Source organism: Lontra canadensis, unplaced genomic scaffold (assembly GCF_010015895.1).
Source record: "Lontra canadensis isolate GAN:19392208 unplaced genomic scaffold, GSC_riverotter_1.0 scaffold67, whole genome shotgun sequence".
In the NCBI taxonomy this organism is placed as follows: Eukaryota; Metazoa; Chordata; class Mammalia; order Carnivora; family Mustelidae; genus Lontra; species Lontra canadensis.
Genome location: NW_022631061.1, coordinates 575,302 through 594,001, shown reverse-complemented (window position 1 = coordinate 594,001; position 18,700 = coordinate 575,302). Strand labels below are relative to the sequence as shown.

The 18,700-nt window shown below is 47.4% G+C and overlaps 1 protein-coding gene across 1 annotated transcript; it reads left to right on the top strand.

Annotated features, from left to right (window-relative positions):
• The first annotated feature begins 5,408 nt into the window (after nucleotides 1-5,408).
• Nucleotides 5,409-15,873, top strand: URAD (ureidoimidazoline (2-oxo-4-hydroxy-4-carboxy-5-) decarboxylase). The gene is made up of 2 exons (XM_032879962.1): nucleotides 5,409-5,672; nucleotides 14,742-15,873. The coding sequence occupies exons 1-2, from the start codon at nucleotides 5,489-5,491 to the stop codon at nucleotides 15,080-15,082; spliced, it is 525 nt and encodes a 174-aa protein (XP_032735853.1). The 5' UTR covers nucleotides 5,409-5,488; the 3' UTR covers nucleotides 15,083-15,873.
• Nucleotides 15,874-18,700: the final 2,827 nt, after the last annotated feature.

Genomic DNA, 18,700 nt, shown 5'->3' with positions numbered 1-18,700 from the left:
GGCACACACACCTGAACCGATTTACAGTCTCCTCTGCCAAACTGAGGATTTCATCTGCTTGGCCTTCTCTAGGAAGTCCTCTCTGTTTTGGTTGTCCAGTGATCTCCTTTCAAGTTTCAAATAATTTATCTTCATTTGTACATGATTCCATTATGTTGACAGGATCTGAGGAAGTAGAGTCACAAGCATTGAGTAAGCCCTCTTGAACTGCTTGATCAAAACTGTGGGTGATCATAGGGAGGAAAAGAAAAGCAAGTTAACTTTTATAGGAATGTTCTCCTTTTCCTTCTGCCAAACCTTTTTTAGGTCAGACCCACATATATTCTGAACATGAATTCACTGCGGATGGAACCAAATAAATACATTTATACATGGAATCACCAACGCGACGCACCCCTTGCAGTTGTAGTATCTACGGCACCAAAATTTTTATTTCCTTGAAAATGAATATTCTCTTGTTGATGAGCTTCACAAAAATGGCATCATATTCTATATAGACTTCCAGTTCCTGCTTTCTTAAAAAAAAAAAAAAAGATATCAACATCATGCTTTCTAAGATTCACTCGTGGTGTTCTGTGGATCTCAAACTCTTTCATTTCATTGATGTGTGATGTAACTATACAATTACCACTATTCATTCATTTTCACACTGATGATATTTGAAGCTTTTTTTGGGTTAGGTGAAATAATGGGTTCATGGTGTTCACTGATATTATCTTACTTTGTAATATAACTTTTGTAAATACCAAATATGATATTTATTATTTTTTTCCATTTTATTTTACTTAATTTCTTTTCAGTGTTCCACCATTCATTGTTTATGCACCACACCCAGTGCTCCACAGGGCACCTGGGTGGCTCAGTGGGTTAAAGCCTCTGCCTTCGGCTCAGGTCATGATCCCAGGGTCCTGGGATCGAGCCCCTCATCGGGCTCTCTGCTTAGTGGGGAGCGTGCTTCCTCCTCTCTCTCTGTCTGTCTCTCTGCCTACTTGTGATCTCTGTCTGTCAAATAAATAAATAAAATCTTTAATAAAAAAAATACATGCCCTCCATAATAGCCACCCACCAGGCTCACCCAACCCCTCACCCCCCTTCCCTCCCAAACCCTCAATTTGTTTCTCAGAGTCCACAGTCTCTCATGGTTTGTCTCCCCCTCCAATTCCCCCCCAACTTCCCCCAACTCACCCAAATATGACATTTATTTATTTATTTGTTTTTAAAGATTTTATTTATTTATTTGACAGAGATCACAAGTAGGCAGAGAGGCAGGCAGAGAGAGAGAAGGGGAAGCAGGCTCCCTGCCGAGCAGAGAGTCTGATGACTCTGGGACCACCACTGGGGCTGAATGATAATATGATATTTAAATATCAAAAATGATAATGTGATATTTAAAAGGCAACATTCTCTGAGGAAGGAAGGCATTTAAAAAACTGTATTGGGGAAAACAGAATTAGACCCTACTAAACCTATCTCTTATCACAGATCCGGTATTAGTGTAGGTCAAGTTGTGTCTCTGACTTAACTACACATTTTTTTTTTTTAAGATTTTATTTTGGGGTCTCCTGGGTGGCTCAGTCAGAAGCGCTAGCGACTCTTGACCATGGGGTGTGAGTTCAAGGCCCACGTTGAGTGTAGAGATCACATAAAAACTAAATCTTAATTTTTTAAATTTCTTTTAGGTTTTATTTATTTAAGTAATCTGACTAAGCCATTCCGGCGCCCCAAACCACACATTGTTACCACGTGGAAAAACACAACTTACAAGCACTGATTTTAGAGATGTGTTCTTGCTACTGCGTGCAGTCCCTTCCATATGACCAGTAGGTGGCGCCCTAGGACTACTGTGTTTTTAATTAACCCCGAGCAGGGGGCTGGACTTCATTCCTACACCCTGCCTCTGGAAAGGCAAATTTTAACAAGCAGAATAAAGAAAAGGCCAGTCTGTTAATTAGAAGGAAGAACAATCCTCTACACAGATCACTTAAATTCATTTATTCAGTACCTGGTTATTTCTTGACTATGATAACGGTTGCGCATTTTACGCACATTATTTTCACATTCTCCACATTAACAGAGAAGTCTGTCAGTTTCTTTATGGAACTCAGTTTTTACCATTCGATTCTGCACAGCACATTTACCAGCACAGGGGACTGACTTTGGAGCTTATTCTTTTTGGAACACTTTCTATGCATAGTGTTGCCTGAGCCTGGACTGGCTTCCAGTTGAAAACAGAGTCTTTTTCTCAAAGATCTTTTGGAGTAAGGAAAACAGCCAGGGGTGTTTGGCCTGCAGCAGGAAGATGTCCTGGGTGACCTCTTATCAAAGTTCCAGCCCTTCGATTATCCACCTTTTGTCCCTCCTTCACCCACCTCTGCCACTTGTGTTTCTTCCTGATCTTCCTCTTCAAGAAGGGACTTTCCCAGTGACATGATTATCCGAACCCCTTTGCCACTCCCACTGTCATTTCTGTAAAAAATAAATTACCTATCAGCGTTCAAATTTGCTTCTGTCTATGCCACCATGACCCTAAGCAACAGAAAAGAAGGTGAGGGGGAATTATCACCTAAAAACGCCACACTGGGCTGCCTGGGTGGCTCAGTCATTAAGCATCTGCCTTCGGCTTAGGTCATGATTCCAAGATCCTGGAATCGAGCCCCGCATCGGGCTCCTTGCTGTGCAGGAAGCCTGCTTCCTCCTCTCTTGCCTGCCTCTCTGCCTACTTGTGATCTCTGGCAAATAAATAAATAAAATCTTTTAAAAAAAAAAAGATTTCATATATTTGACAGAGAGAGAGACACCAAGAGAGGGAAAACAAGCAGGGGGAGTGGCAGAGGGAGAAGCAGGATCCCTGCTGAGCAGGGAGCCAGATGTGGGCACGATCCCAGGACCCTGGGATCATGACCTGAACCTAAGATAGATGCTTAACCACTGAGCCACCCAGGTCCCCCTCATTGCACTTTTTTAAAAAGCTTTATTGATATATAATTTGTATACCACACAATCCCCCTCTATATGGTGTACTGTTCAATACATTGGCTTTATGCTCAGCTGCAAATTGCCTTACCTTCTGACCACTTGCCATTTCTTTGATTGATTTGATCGGTGAGGGTCAACAGAGGTGAAGCCCAGAGTGCTGAGTTAAGCCCAGCGGCATGAGCTGCTGAGTTCCACATTAGTAATTTGTATTTTGTTGTTGTCCATATGTTTTTATGTCCATGATTATTTAATTCCTTAACTTTTCTGTGTCTCGAAGTTCGAATGTTAGTAGGTAATTTGGAGTTTCATTATTATACAATAGATAGAGCAAAATAGAAGTTTCAGTGTCTAGTCTGTGCCAGAAAGGTAGCAATATCAGCAGGGAGGTCCTTTCCATCCTTGTGTATCAGCATTGCCATGAGAGGATGGAGTTTCTACTTGCAAATTCAGATGTCTATCTCCTGCTGTTCTCAGAGGAACTGAGAACCCCCAGGCTCCATGCCCCAGGCAGGAGCTCCTTTGCAGGTAGGGAGACCCTCAGTGTGCAGAGATAAGAGCAGGAAATAGTAAGGGGTCAGGCCTGAGGGGTGGGGGACAAAGAACCAGGGACCCAGGATGGTCTTCTTTCTTGGCTTCTGGGCTACCTTCTTTTCCCAGATTCCAGGAATGAGGGTGGTAATAAGGCTGGAGAGCCTGGACAGACCAGTCGTGGGGATCCAGCCAGACTCCCCCTCAGTCTTATCTCCCCACAGTCTTATTTGGACATTGCAGATGCTGCACAGGTCATGCTAGAGTGAACCGAGGCTCAGGGCGGTGGTGTCCTCAAGAAGGGGAAGAAATGGATATTGAGCTATTAGCTGGGTCTGCAGCAAAGTCCGCATGCACAAGGAAAAAGCTCTAATGGCAGAAAGGATAAAGGAGAAAATTCTGTGGTTGGTCCAACGGAGAGATTGTATACAGAAAACATTAGCCCATGTAGAGCTCTGTAAAGGAGCTGTTTTCTGTACTTCTGTAGTCACTAATCTTTCCCCAAATCCCACAAGGTAAATATATCATTATCCCCATTTTACAAAGAAACTGAAGAACAGAAAGTTTGATCACTTGCCAAATGTCTGATCAGTGACAGAGGCAGGATCAGGACTCTCCTGGGTCTGTGCTCTCCACACTGAGTTCTACACCCCAAACCATGTACACACTAGGGGATTCTATGTGTTTTCCCAAATACATGGTACATTATATATCCGTGTTAACTTCTGTGAAGACAAGCCAGTAATGGCAGTCTCCAGTCACTGGATTTACTTCTTACAAACGCAAACCTTACCAGCTTCTTTTCAAGAGACGAATTCTTGGTCCCTCTGTCAGGTAGTCAGAGGGAACCTGGGCTGGACAATGTCTACAAACAGAATGAGGACAAATTCCATGACTACTGAAAGATGGTCAAGGGCACTATTGTCACCCGGCTCTCATCAACCACAGTGGACAATGTAGTTGACTTATTAAAGCTAAGTTGGCCACTCTGCCCTTGAGTTTTGACTCCAATGGAGGCAAACATGTAGCTACTATGACTTTCACAAATATGTTTGCATTTAGCATTTTTTTTTGTTCTAAAGGGAAACAGCAGCAATTTATTTTAAAATTTTGACCCCTTCTTTTTTTTTTTTTTTTTTTTTTACTTTATCTTCCATGGTATCTTTTGTTTTGAGTACACATGAAAGCTATTAGAGTGAGAAATTAAATCTTTGTGGTCATTTGGTCAACTAAGTCACCCCATGTTCAGTGGGTACCTACCGTGGGCACGGTTCTAGGCACCCAGGACACAGAGGCAAACAAGACACACCGTCTCCAGGCTCATGGAATTAGTCGGGACTGAGAGATGATATGCAAATAAGTAAATACATTAAGCAAGGTGATTTCAGATATGTTTGTATATATATTCAGGAAGAAACTAACACGTAATGGTGTCTAGAGACAACTGAAAAGGGGACACCATTATCTCTTAGATGGCACATCCTGTGTAATGAGCATTTATGAAGTACCTGTCATGTTAAGCATCTGAGATACAGAGAAAAGATAAAACACACGATCTGACCTCTCTAGCAGCAACCGATGGGAAGTCACATATTAGGCAGGTGGACTTGTGACCTGTCTTTGCGTTATCAGACAAAACTTCCTGAGATACCCTTGACATTAAAACGTTAATGACACCAAAAATGTCTCTGGCTTGAATGCCCACAGTGAAATAGGGTCCCTTCCGGCTTGGTGGGAACAATTTGGTGAGAAACGTTTCCCATATAGAGATCTCCACTCCCCGGATTAGAACGTTAGCCTCAGTTTGCTCATTACACAAGGATTGTGGATCTACTCCTGCCAGAGGCATTCAAAACATGCCAAGCTGGTGTTGCATTAAAAAAAAAAAAAAAAAGCTTGCGCATTCAGCAAATATAAGCTGGCGAGCAGAGCCAGGGTCACCCGCTTTCGAGAGGGGAGCTGCCGTTCTGCGGCCTCAGGTTGAATGCAAGCAATGGACATTGAGAAGGTCAACTCCATGGACTTTGGGGAATTTGTGGATGTGTTTGGGAATGTCATTGAGAGGTGTCCTCTGATTGCCGCTGCTGTTTGGTCTCAGCGCCCGTTCTCCAACTTGGAAGATTTAGAGAAGCACTTCTTTGCCTTCATTGACGACCTTCCGCAGTCAGGTAAGGCTTCGGCATTAGACTCTGAGAATCTCTATGCTTATCAAAATATTTTTATCTTTTTTTAAAGATTTTATTTATTTATTTGACAGAGAGAAAGATCACAAGTAGGCAGAGAGGCAGACAGAGAGAGATGGGGAAGCAGGCTCCCTGCTAAGCAGAGAGCCCGATGCGGGGCTGATCTCAGGACCCCGAGATCATGACCTGAGCTGAAGGCAGAGGCTTAACCCACTGAGCCACCCAGGCGCCCCTCAAAATATTTTTATATGTTTCAGCCTAGTTGTTTATCGCTGATCAACACTTTTTATTGTAAGGTTTACTTTCCTCAGACTTAGTAAATGCGAGTCAGACACTTGCAAGGTGTTAGGCCAAAAGTGGAATTAAAGATGTATGTTGGTCTCAACTCAGGTCGTGATCTCAGGGTCATGAGTTCTAGCCCCTTGTTGGGCTCCACACTGGGCATGGAGTCTATTTTTTTTTAAATCGTATTAAATTTTTAGAAAAAGAGACATATGTTGGCTCAGGTAAAGGAGCTGTTAAATATTAAAAAGCTATGAGGTCAAGAGGGAAGAGGAACAGGCACTTGTTTCCTCAGGCCTCCCAGTCGCTCAGAGGCCAAAGGTCAGGCGGAGGGCCCACCCTCTCTTAGCCAAGTGTGTTCACTTTGGGAATGTCCTGTATGCAGGAGAGGAGACAGTACAGTATCAGAATATCTCAGGAGCCCAGGGGAAAGAGCAGATGGCTGACATTTTTACCAGAAAGGGCCAGTTTGGACTGGACCGCCAAGGAAAGTAAACTCATTCAGATCAGCAACTCCCTGAGGGAGTGAAGGGAAAAAGACAAAAATCTGAAGGAATTCCTCTGGAAAAAGGGAAAGAAATTGTTGATTTCCTCTGGGTAGAGAGAGAAAAGGAGACACTTCTGGGTGTGGGGTGAGGAGAGGCGGGGGTGGAGGTTTATTCTAACCCCAAGTGACTCAGAATGACACATGGCCTCACAAAGATTCAGAGGCCCAGGATTAGAGCCCACTTACTGGGCTGTCCAGTGTCTTCAGAAAAGCCCGAAGGGAGATGAGGGGCAAGGGCTGCCTTCACAGAAGGGCCTTCTACAGAAATCCGGTCTGTGTGTGGAGGGGTTGGGGGGAGAATGGCCACTCTCTTCTCCACCATTACAAGGCCAAGAAACAGAACTCTTGCCTACCCATCCAGAGTTTGATATTCAGGATGGTTTCCAATTGTCAGATGAATGTCTCCCAAAGAAGGAACTCATTTTAATTTATTTTAGGCACATTTAGCAAAAGGGGAGGAAGGTGTTAGAAAATCAAACTGACAGAAATATCAGGACTATGTTGGCAGTCACCCAGTTCTCAGGGCCTTTCTCAGCTCTGCCACTGAGCTCAGACATTAATGAGGCTGATGGACACCAGAGCCTTGTGACTGATGACTCACAGGAATGTTCAGCCCTGGCTTGAGGAGGGAAGGGGTTCCCCTTGTCGGCCCACAGCCTACAGAGTGAGCTGGAAAGAGCAAGAACCCATGTTCATGTTCACCATGTTCACCAGAACCCGTGTTCAAAATGTCTGACAGGAAAATGTGGGTCAAATGAAAGCCTTCTAGGCCAGAGGGAAATAATTTTTAAAGGGTGTGAATGCCTTATGAATAGCATTTTTTTCTATCACGTTAAAAATAAAAGGGAGAAAAATCCCATTATCTGTCTTAATACACCAGGGATGATGGGGCTGGGTGATGGGGCTGGGGAGGGAAGGTATTACATGGATAATTTAAATCCAGTATTCACTGGTTTATCCAGTTACTCGAGATTTATTTAGAGTTTACTGTGCCAGAAACTTAGATAATAAAATTAAAACTTCCCTATTTCTGTCTTCTTTCCCACCAGCAGTCACCCTGATAGGTTTGAGCAGAGGTTCTGGGTAAGGTCTAGTTAAGGGGTGCCTGGGTGGCTCAGTTGATAAGCACCTGCCTTCGGCTCAGGTCATGATCCCAGGGTCCTGGGATGGAGCCCCACATCAGGCTTCCTACTCTGCGGGAAGCCTGCTTCTCTCTCTCCCATTTCCCCTGCTTGTGTTCCCTCTTTTGCTGTCTCTCTCTCTGTGTCAAATAAATAACAAAATCTTAAAAAAAGAGAAAAAAAGGTCTAGTTAAGGTTAAATCCAATCACAATCCTGAGCAAAGTGGGATTTGGGGATTGGCATTCACTCCCTCTCTCCCGAGGCTTGTTTTTGATCCTTCTCCTAACTCAACAGGAACTCTGTATTCCAGTCAGTGTCAGGATCTTACATCATTCAGTGAGTAGGATACTGGGACTTAATAAAGATTTAAATGCATGAAATGATTTAGAAGGTGAGATCATGAAATGATTTTCAAAGATGATGGTTCCTGGTATTACCCTGTCCCCACACATTTTCCCTGGAGTGACTTTAGTGGCAAGTCCGTGGGACAAAATGCCCAGAGGAAACTGGAGGGTTGTTCACTTCTGGACTAGATGCTGTTCTGTGGAGGGACTTCCTGTGGGCTGCTTCTCAGCCCTAAGCCAGCGTCCACACTCTCTCAGACAGCTGGGAGCAGAGCTTCAATGCCGTATGTGTGGTCACACTGACAAGGTCGCTGCCGCTGATGTTGTTAGATAAGCAACTAATAATAACAATAGCTACAATGCATTTCACCCTTACTATTGGTGTGTTTCAGGCACTTTTCTCAGCACTTTGCATTTGTCAACTCATTGAATCCTTGTAACAATCTTATAAAGCAAGTATTATTATTATACCCATTTTACAGATGAAAACTGAGGCACAGAGAGATTAAATAACTTGGTCAGAAGAACATACAATTAGAAAGTGGCAGAACTGGAATTCAGAACGCTGATAGTCAACCCAACAGCTTTTGCAGCATTTTTAGAGAATCAGGGAGGAACAGCTAGAAGCATTTTCTAGGGGTTACGTCTATTCGTTCAGTAATTTATTCAATTAACATTAATGCCCGATGTCCCAGACACTATGTTCAGCTGTTTAAATAAGCAAATAAAATAGGATTTACTGACTAGTCTAGCTTTAATCTTTGCATGATTGGGAACAAACTGGGTGTAATAGTCTTTGAATCCTAAAGCTAAAAGGCACCTTAAAGAAAAGTTCGGGTTACGGTAATCTACTTGGTCAAGACTTTGTTTTATACGTGATCTAAGAAAACTGTCTACGGGGCACCTGGGTGACTCAGTGCGTTAAGCCTCTGCCTTCAGCTCAGGTCATGGTCTCAGGGTCCTGGGATCAAGCCCCGCATCAGGCTCTTTGCTCAGCAGGAAGCCTGCTTCCCCCCTTCCCCCGCCTACCTCTCTGCCTAATTGTGATCTCTGTCAAATAAGTAAATAAAATCTGAAAGAAAGAAGAAAGAAAGAAAGAAAGAAAGAAAGAAAGAAAGAAAGAAAGAAAGAAAACCGTCTACCATTAGTGGAAATGAAAATCTTGTTTCTAGAGTAAACCAAGGTTGACAATCTATTTCCATTGTACTATGATGATTATTGGTCAGTAGGTGGCAGTCCAGGATTAATATTCAGCTCTAGCTCTATTGGCAAAGTACTCTGAGCCAATCAGTTCCTCATTTCCAGGCAAGGGGCACGGCAAAAGTAAAGGGAAGATGGTTGAAACACCTACCCATACACACCTACCCTCACACACACACAAACACACACAGCCAATAACAAACCAATTCAGTATTGATTTGTGTTAAAAATCAAAGAGGAAAAAAACCCTCTCATAACATAGGGTTAATCGTGTATCTCCTTGTTATATTTCAAAATTGCAATCGTTCCATAATTTATTACTTAATACATATTTCATAGTTGTTGAATGAATAGGAAAGATACTCATAATTCCCTGAAATGCAGATTATAAGGTACTTAGAAGAGATTATTAAAGGGTGTTCAATCAAAAAAACATATAGCACTCCTTCCTGAAAGTGATGTGTTGGTCAGGTGCCCACTGTGCCCCAGGAATTGTACTAGGCCCTGGGGACAGAGCAGTGAACAAGACAAGTGCCTGCCTTCAATGAGTTTACATACTAGTAAAGAGAGACAGGATTAACATGAATAAGTGAGATACTTTCACATTCTAGGAACTATTAGAAGAAAGTATGTAATAAAATAGGTCATTCTTAGGAAGTGACATTTGAGTTTAAGACGACTGAAAGATGAGAAGGAAGCAGTCTAAGATCCAGGAGAAGGCCATCTGAGAAAAGGAACTTAAAACTTTTGGCATTTCGGGAGCACAGAAAGCCCACAATGTGGGGAGAATAGTGAAAAGTGGAGAGATATAAGGAAAGAGAGGTCAGGTAGAGGGCCTGAGGAGGTAGTAAAAGTGAGGGGAGATGCTCATTTGAACTAAGGTTGGAGCAGGAGAGATGGAGAGATGTGACTGGGTTCTCAGAATACATTTTAGAGTTAGATTTGCAGTTTTTTAAATGTGTATTTATTTATTTTTGAGAGAGAGTGAATGGGAGGAGGGGCAAAGGGAGATGGAGTCTCAGGCAGACTCCCCACTGAGTGTGGGGTCTGACTGGGGAGGGGGGCTGCTGTATTTCAGGACCCTGAGACCAGGACCTGAGCTGAAACCAAGAGTCTGCAGACGTTTAACCAACTTCACTACCCAATCGCCCCTCAATAGTTGTTTTTTTTTAATGGATTTGGGGGGAAGACAGGTGGAAAACAAAGAGAAATTAAGGGTAATTTAAATTTTTAATCTGAGTAACTGGATGGGCAGTGGTGTTGTTTTCTACAATGGGGAAAACTTTACAATTGAGAAGACAAGGTAGAAAATGGGAGCTTGTTATGTCTGAGGTGCCTAATAATCATCCAAATGAAAATATGGAGTGTCCCTATGAATTGTAACACAGGGACTCATTAGCAAGCTGTAGGCTGGACTGGAACTGGGTGTCGTTAAAAAAACAAAACTGAGGGCCTTCCTGATGGTGGGCTCCCTGCTTATGGGGAGCCTGCTTCTCTCTCTCTCTGTCTGCCCCTCCCCCTACCTCATTCTCTCACTCTCTTTCTCCTTCTCTCTCTCTCAAATAAAGAAATGAAATCCTTAAAAAAAAAAAACACCAAAAACTGATGACATTTAAAGATATAGAATTCAGTGAGAACACCTGGGCATCAGTGTAAATACAGAAGGGAAGACAGGTAAGTACTGAGTCCTGGGGTACTTCCTTGTTAGTGATCTGGCAAAGCAAGAACCAGTGAAGAAAGGAGGCAAGCGCTGGTAATCTTTTAAGAAGGAGAGAGGAACGAGCATGTGACATTCTCTCCAGAGGCTGAGGAAGAAGACCGGGCACTGGTCATGGGGCTTGGGCAAGATGTCCATCATCTGTGGCCCTGATGAGTGTCCATTGGCTAGCGGGCGGGGCTGAAAGCATAACAGAATGAACGTGAAATAGAGGTGAGAAAGCGGGGAACACTGAGTAGACAACTCCTTTGAGGAGTTCACTGTAAGGAGGAGCAGCGATATAGAAAGAAACTAGAGGACAATAGGGAATCAAAGGTGGGTTTTACTTTTCTTGATGGAATGGGTGATTCTAAGGCATGTTTGTCTGTTGATGAGGATAACAGAGAGGTGGGGAGGAGAACTGGATGTTTGAAATTGGAGTCTTGAGATGAAAAGAAGGGCTTGGGGGCGCCTGGGTGGCTTAGTCCTTTGCCTTTGGCTCAGGTCACGATCACAGGGTCCTGGGATCGAGCCCCACATCGGGGCTTCTTGCTCAGCGGGAGGCCTGCTTCTCCTTCTCCCACTCCCCCTGCTTGTATTCCCTCTCTCACTGTGTCTCTGTCAAAAAAAATCTTTTTAGAAAGAAAGGAAGGAAGGAGAGAATGAAGGAAAGAAGGAAGGAAGGAAGGAAGGAAGGAAGGAAGGAAGGAAGGAAGGAAGGAAGGAAGGAAATCAGGGCTGTCTTCAGGAACACAACAGAAGGGACAGATGATCCATTGTGCCAGGAGGGAGAACACGCTAGTTCCTACTGATGTAGGGACTCTGGTGGACTGGAATGGGGTTCTAAGCCAATTGCCTCTTCCGCAGTGGCCACCGTTGCCTGTGCCGTTCTCCTGTTGAAATAGAATGAGCTCTGCGCCAGGAACTCTCCTAGATGCAAAGATTCGTGACTTGTGGTCGTAGCAAATATTACATGTCTACATACGTGTGACAAGGCAGTGGCACAGGCAGTAGGATTTTAAGAAAGACTGAAGATTAGGCAGCATTGACATGATCCTGAGAAGCACAGGATACTCCACTGAGCTGGGCCCGCCCCCCCCCCAACGAGGGTGGGGAGAGTGCTCATGGGGTCAGCCGTGTGGGGCAATAAAGGAAGAGTCTTTGGTTGGATGGGATCAGGTTCCCTTTTTTTCTGAGCTGCCATCCTCTAAGGGACTCCCTGTACCTTTCTCTTTATCTGCAGCTCTGTGTGTGTTTGTGTGTGCGTGTGCGTGTGCGTGTGCGTGTGTGTGTGTGTGTGTTTTCTTCTTCTCTTTGCTCTGCCCTTTTCTGGGCCTCCCTTCTCTCCTCTTCTCCCACTCCTCCCTGCAAACAGTGTAAAACACAGGCTGGATCCTGGGCAAACATTAACCCCAGGCTGCATTTTCAAGAGGGGAATCGAACCCAGGGGAGTGAGAAGCGAGGTGTGAAAGCAAAAAGGAAAGAGGGACCAGCCCTGCTGCACCTCTACCTCTCTCTGCTCTGTGGTCAGCTAGCGGAGTCCGCTGGGGAAGGACCCCCATGCAGGCGCCACCCAATAGCTAACTACTTCCCCCAAGCTCCAGTTAGGTCTCTAGAGAATAAGAAATAAGGGGGGAAGGGAAGCTGAGAGAAGGGGAGTCGGTGAGAATACTGACTGTCAACCAGACCTCCCCAACACACACACACACACACACACACACACACACACACACACACACGGCCCTCCTGTCTACAGGCTGCCTTGAAAACCTGAATATGCAAGGAGGAGAGCCAGGGGGAGCCGTCAGGGTCCGAACTTGCAGAGCCATGCACGACTCTGTTTCTGTTTCCCCATTCCCAGCCTGCCGTTTGCCAGGCCCAGGGCTGGGTGGGTGCAGAGTAGATTCTGCGTGGCAGGTGTCCGCTGGGCACAGCCAAGCTCCAGGGCCAGTGTTTGGGGCCGGGAGTGCAGGTAGGGAATTTAACACCTTCATTTTCGCCCCACCCGGACCGGGCTGGACGCAGAAAATGGAAAAGAACCACCTGGCATTTGCAGCGTCCCAGGGATAGGGCTCCTGAGAAGGGATCTAAAACAGTGGTGTTAGAAAGATGGGAGAATTGGCGACACAAGTTTCATTTAAATAAGCGCCCCTTAGCCTCGTAGGGGCAGCCAGTGCCCCCAAATCGCCTGGCATTTGAGCTACTAAGCGACCTTGGGTAGGTCACCTAATCCCATCGGAACTTTCACTGAATGCTTTCCTAAATACAGATGTCCCCACCCCAGTTATCCCTACCTGGCCGCTGTCTAAGAGTTAGGTGGTGCCATACCAATCATCGTTTAATTGGGCAGAAACTACCAGGTTTGAGTACTGGGAGGTTTACACCGTAACTAAAGCAAGTTTTAAGTGATCTTCCTTTCCAACAGAGCTCATGGCTAATCCCAGGGCCACAGTTGGATACTCCCAATTGCACCACAGTCCCATTACAGTGTTTACTACGACTTCTAATAATGGCTGTTTATTGGATGTTTGCTAGCATTAGGCACTGTGTGTGTGTGTGTGTGTTTTTTAAAGATTTTATTTATTTAAATAAAAGATATCACATTTAAATTTAAATAAAGAGAGATCACCAAGTAAGGATAGAGACAGGCAGAGAGAGAGCTGAGGAAGCAGGCTCGCCACTGAGCAGAGAGCCCTATGCGAGCCTGGATCCCAGGACCCTGAGATCATGACCTGAGCTGAAGGCAGGGGCTTAACCCACTAAGCCACCCAGGGACCCAGGCACTGTGTTTTAGGGAAATGAATTGTCTCTAATGCTCACAGCTCCTCTGCAAGTTAGATGTCATTATCCTCATTGTACAGATTATGGCCGTCTGCTGACCATATCTGAAATCCTGCCCAGCCTTGACCATTCGAATTCTCTCTAGAGAGCTAAGCAAAATGGCTGGCCGGGGCTCAGGGAAACTCCCTGGATTCGGATTTAAAATCTCAGGTGTCAGTCACCAGGGATTTCCAATTTTAGGCCTAGGAGATTATGAGAAACTGTCTCCCAAGAAAACTCCAAGGCAGTCTGCAGTGTCTTTGGAACCTACAGTTGGAGAAGGGGAAGGAGCCTCAGGCAGGGTGGGTGATGAGTGGGTGTTATTTTCCTAAAAGGAAGAAAGTCACTTTCATTCAAAGGGCTGTGGAATTCCGGCTGGAAATGGGTTTCTTTACACTTAATCATCTGTAAGCTTCTTTGGATGCTTGATTCCAGAAGCCCAAAACTCACACTTAGGATCACAAAATCCTGGAGATTTATTGGCCAAGACCCGTGGATGTTATCCCTCTGGACCCTCCCCGCCCTTCTCCTTTGGAACAGAACGAAACCCATTCTGTGGCTTTTGCAGGAAGTCTTCAGGCCCTCGTGTCCGGCCCTCTGAGACATCAAAGCCCCCTTGAGAGCAAAGGACTTTGAAAAGATACGAAATGCTCGGTCTCCTTATCGCGTCCCTGCTCCCTCCCGAGCAAGTCGTAAATTCCGAGCCCCAGTGGCCTCTCCCCTCCGCTCTTCTTGCCCCAAGGTCTCAAAGGACAAACTTGTCACTTCCCGCCCCGCCCCTGGGTCCAGGCCGAGGCCCCTGAAGCTGGGACGGACGGGCGCAAGGTTGGGGACGTGTTTGAGGGGCGGTGGCCGTGGGCACCCCTGCACTTCCAGGACACCCCTTGCTGCCCGTCGTCACCTCCTGAAGACCCGGCTTCCCTGGCGAAGCCCTATTCGGGCGGGGCAGGCGCCCGGGCTCGGGCGGCCCGCAGCCCCGTGCGCCCTCTCCGCCGCGCGCGCTGGGTAACGTGTTCCCGTCGCGTGTCTGTGCTTTCCTGCAGGCCAAGAGGGCATCCTGCGCTGCCACCCGGACCTGGCGGGCCGCGAGCTGCAGCGGGGCACGCTCACCGCCGAGTCGCAGAGGGAGCAGAGAGGCGCGGGCCTGACGAGCCTGAACGCCGACGAGCGGCTCCGGCTGGCGGAGCTCAACGCGCAGTACCGCGCGCGCTTCGGCTTCCCCTTCGTGCTCGCCGCGCGCCTGAGCGACAGGGCGGCAGTGCCGCGGGAGCTGGCGCGCAGGCTGCACTGCCAGCCCGCGCAGGAGCTGCGCACCGCCCTAGGCGAGGTGAAGAAGATCGGCCACCTGCGTCTCGCCGACCTCCTGGGCGCGGAGCAAACCTGACTGTAGCGGCTGCGCGAGCCCGGGACCCGGGGCGCACGTCCGGACGCGCGGGGACGGGAGCTGGCGCGGGCCGGGAACGGCGTCCAACATGCGCGCAGAGGGAGGGGAGAGCTGAAGCCACCGCACGAATAATGAGCCCTTTTGTCCACCACCCACACGTGCACGCTTTGCCAAAATCTCTGTAGAGGTTCGTGCTTTGGCCCCGATTTATCCAGCTCACTGCTTCAATTCTTCACTCCCTTTGCAGCCCGTTGACACCACCAGCCTTTGTGGATTCCAAAGCGCTTATCCAGCTCTTGGGTCCGCATCTTCTCCCGCTAAGCCCGAGCTGCAAAGCAAAACGGGAGGAAAAGGCATCTTTTTATTCCACAGCGCTTTGTTTTTTTTTTCTTCCCCACCTCTTTTGCCGTACCGACATTAACATGTGAGCAGAAGTAGTTTTCTCCCTCTGGGGCGCCTACGGGAGCCAGGAGCCCGGGCGAGGAGAGCGAGGTACTGATTTGGGTCCTCCGCGCCAGGCAAGCCGCGGGTGGGGGGTCCGTGGGCGAATGGGAGCCTCGCGACGGGCCAACGTTGGGAAGGCGCCCCGTGGGGGCAGGCGGAGTAGCTGCCACAGGCACTCTTGAAAGAGGGGTGGGAGTGGGGGTGTCTCCAAGCTGGACGGGCCTGAAAGTCAGGGGCAGGCGGCCTCTCCGCCTCTTCCAGAGATCTTCCCTCCACCCCTGACTCTCCCAAAGGTCGTCCCTTGAGAGTTGGGTCGTCAGAACTTCAGGCTGCCCAGGGAGAGCCATCGGTCATTAAAAGTTAATAATAAAATAATTATTATTTAATAATACTCACTGGATATTCTGGCCCCCAAGGTGAAGATAAAACCACCCCCCACAGCGCTGATAAAGCAGGTAATGAGGAAAATGGTGCCCATTGCGATCTTTCTGGCCCGCGTAGGCCGTTTCTGGGGAAGTTACCAACCCTGGGACTCCAGAGCTGTCTGCCCTTTGAGCCAGAATGTCCACTCATGCAGAAGGGGTTCATCTCACACATTCTCTCTCTCAGGGGAGCGTGGGTTCTCACCACACACTGGAGGGTTTGTCTGACCCCAACAACACGACTGGTTTCTGTTGGCACAGGAGAAACAAGCCATACCCGCCCTCCTAGATGCAGACGTGGTAAGAAGTGAAGGCCCTTTTGAAGTCTGGAACCTCCATTAGGGACCATCCCAGGCCCAGAGTAGCAGCAGCAACAGCAGCAAGAAAATCTTCTTTTCACAAAAAGTATGGCCACACCTCGGTTGGGGGGGCTGAATCCCACAGAAAGAAGCCGCTCTGACCACACCAGGTATTTCAAACAGGGAACCTCCATCCCTCCTTTCCCACTGTACAGGTGTTCTCTGCTAGAGGTAAGGGGGGAAGATTGAAGCTGGTGATGGGGTTAGGTGGGGGTGCCAGGGCAGTGAGCTGTGGCTACCCACATCCCTATAGATTAATGCCAGGACCTGGCTGGCCTAGGCCTGTGCCAGAGGCCTTCTCCAGAAGCAAGAGCACCAGGTGTACACTACAAAGGCAACTTGATGACTCAGTTGCTGTGTTCTAGGACCCCCAAGGCCACGGTGGGCCCCTTAGGCCTAGGGCTAGAATCCTGCTTCACTTTAGATGGGTAACTTGGGGGCCTAGGATACAAGTGCTACAGACTGGGTCTGAGACACACTAATCCACTATATTCAAGCCACCCTGTCCAACCCTAGGATAAGTCCTGCTTAGATGGATGGCCCCCCACTGCAGAGTCTGGACTGTCCCTGTAAATGGGCTCGACCTAAAACAGCCAGGCTTGGAAGGTGGGGGGATGACCTTCCAGCTACAATTGTAGACTGAGTGCCCAGGAGATCTGGACCTCTCAGGTGGAGCCAGCCTGTCCTCAGTCACGCAGTTACATTTCAAAGCTTGCCCGAAATTGTTTCTTTCTGCAGGAGGAAGTTCCTTAGGGGGAGACCCTGGATCCACCCCTGAAAGGAGCCGGGAGGTTCCTCTGGCCAAGACTCCTGAGCTCTTATAGCCTTGCAGGCAGACGCAGGACGCGGGACATAGGCGCCAGGCTGGCAAGGGCCCTGGCAAATACAACTGGCAGTTCTGGCTTTTTTTTCTCCAGTAGGAGCAAAGAGCCCGAGGCCGGGTCTTGTGGGAGCGGGTCACCTGTGGCTTCCAAAGTCTGGGAGAGCAGTTTTCTGTGGACTCACACAGCAACACACCCTGGGCTTGTGCTGGCCTTGGCCTGGCGGAGCCGTTTTTTCGTTTCCGTGCTGCCCTGCGCAAGAGGCGGGAGATAAACCCGGATGGCAGAGACCAAGAGCCACTGTCTGAGGCCTTCATGTGTGTGCACCAGCACAGGCAGCGGGAGGCCTGAGAGCGTTGGGCATCTGGGGTTCCAGAGTTGTTGGTGCAGATTCTAGGGTGGATAATTTAATATTTTACTTACTAATTCGTTAACACACAAACACAATAGCAATGTAAAAAATAGTTGGAAGGCGAGGAGCTGCTTCCGGTCCCCTAACCCTGCAGCCCTTCCAAGCACGCTCCCTTCCCAGGTGCTGGTACTGCTTTGCCAATTTTCACCCCCCTCTTAAAATGTCCAACCCCAACCCCGCGTGTTCTCTGAGCAAAAAGACCGAGAGCGCTCCCGCTAGGAATCCACGAGCCCAATCCCAGCTTGGCATTCACATGTGTAACTGAGAAACCAAATTGGGGAGGGGTCTGCTTTAATTTGCCCAGAGACGCCGGCTTTTTGGTCTGTGTGTCCAAAAGATGTCCACAGACACGGGCATGGGAAGAAGAGAAAGGGGGGAAAGGACAAGACAATTTCTTTGCATAAATTTCTTTATTCATTTTAAATTTGACACACTTCCAGAGATCAGCCTTAGGATGTCAATTCCAGTTCAAAAATAAAGAGCTCTTTTTAGAAAGTATGTACTGTAGGACAGGAGTAGATAAAGACCTTCTTTGGTAACTGGTGGAAAACTTGGGATGGAATTTATGGAAAATTGGCCATTCAATAAACTAATAAACAGCAGTTAGCAGGTGCCTGTGAAAGAGAGAATAAAAGAGAAATAAGTGGGATGCGGGAAGTAGTCTGAAATGTTGCAACAGCAGAACCTGATTGTTCTGGTACTATTTGGTGTGGGGGGTGTGGGGGTGGGAGTGGGGAGTTTGGATTCCGGGAATCGTCTAGTTGGTTTTGTGTTTCCAGGGTGGCACCAGCAACCTTAGTAATAATTAACATCCATACAGAGTCTTATGGGTTCCAATGTACCTATAGTAGCTCATTTAGTTTTAGTGGCTGGAACAGCTAGCTGTGTGACCTTGGGAAAGTCGCCCAACCTCTCTGAGCCTCGGATTTCTCCCCTATAAAGTGGAAGTGCGGCACAAACAGTAAGTCCCCGTCTCCCCTCCAGGGTGAGTAGCTTCCCAGTGACTCAAGGAGAGCTGAACCTTATCTGAGCCCCTTCCCTCAGCCTCATAAAGACTACTGTGTAGGGCTTCCTCGGAACATATTTTCATATGATAAGCAAAGGTCACTCTAGGCACAGACGTTGTGAGTGAACAAATGGTAACTGAAGGCCTTCCACGT

Excerpts from the sequence above, each read along its gene's own strand:
- URAD (XM_032879962.1), top strand. The coding sequence starts at position 5,489 with ATGCAAGCAATGGACATTGAGAAGGTCAACTCCATGGACTTTGGGGAA. Across the intron at positions 5,673-14,741 it reads TGACGACCTTCCGCAGTCAG|GCCAAGAGGGCATCCTGCGC; the intron begins GTAAGGCTTCGG and ends GCTTTCCTGCAG.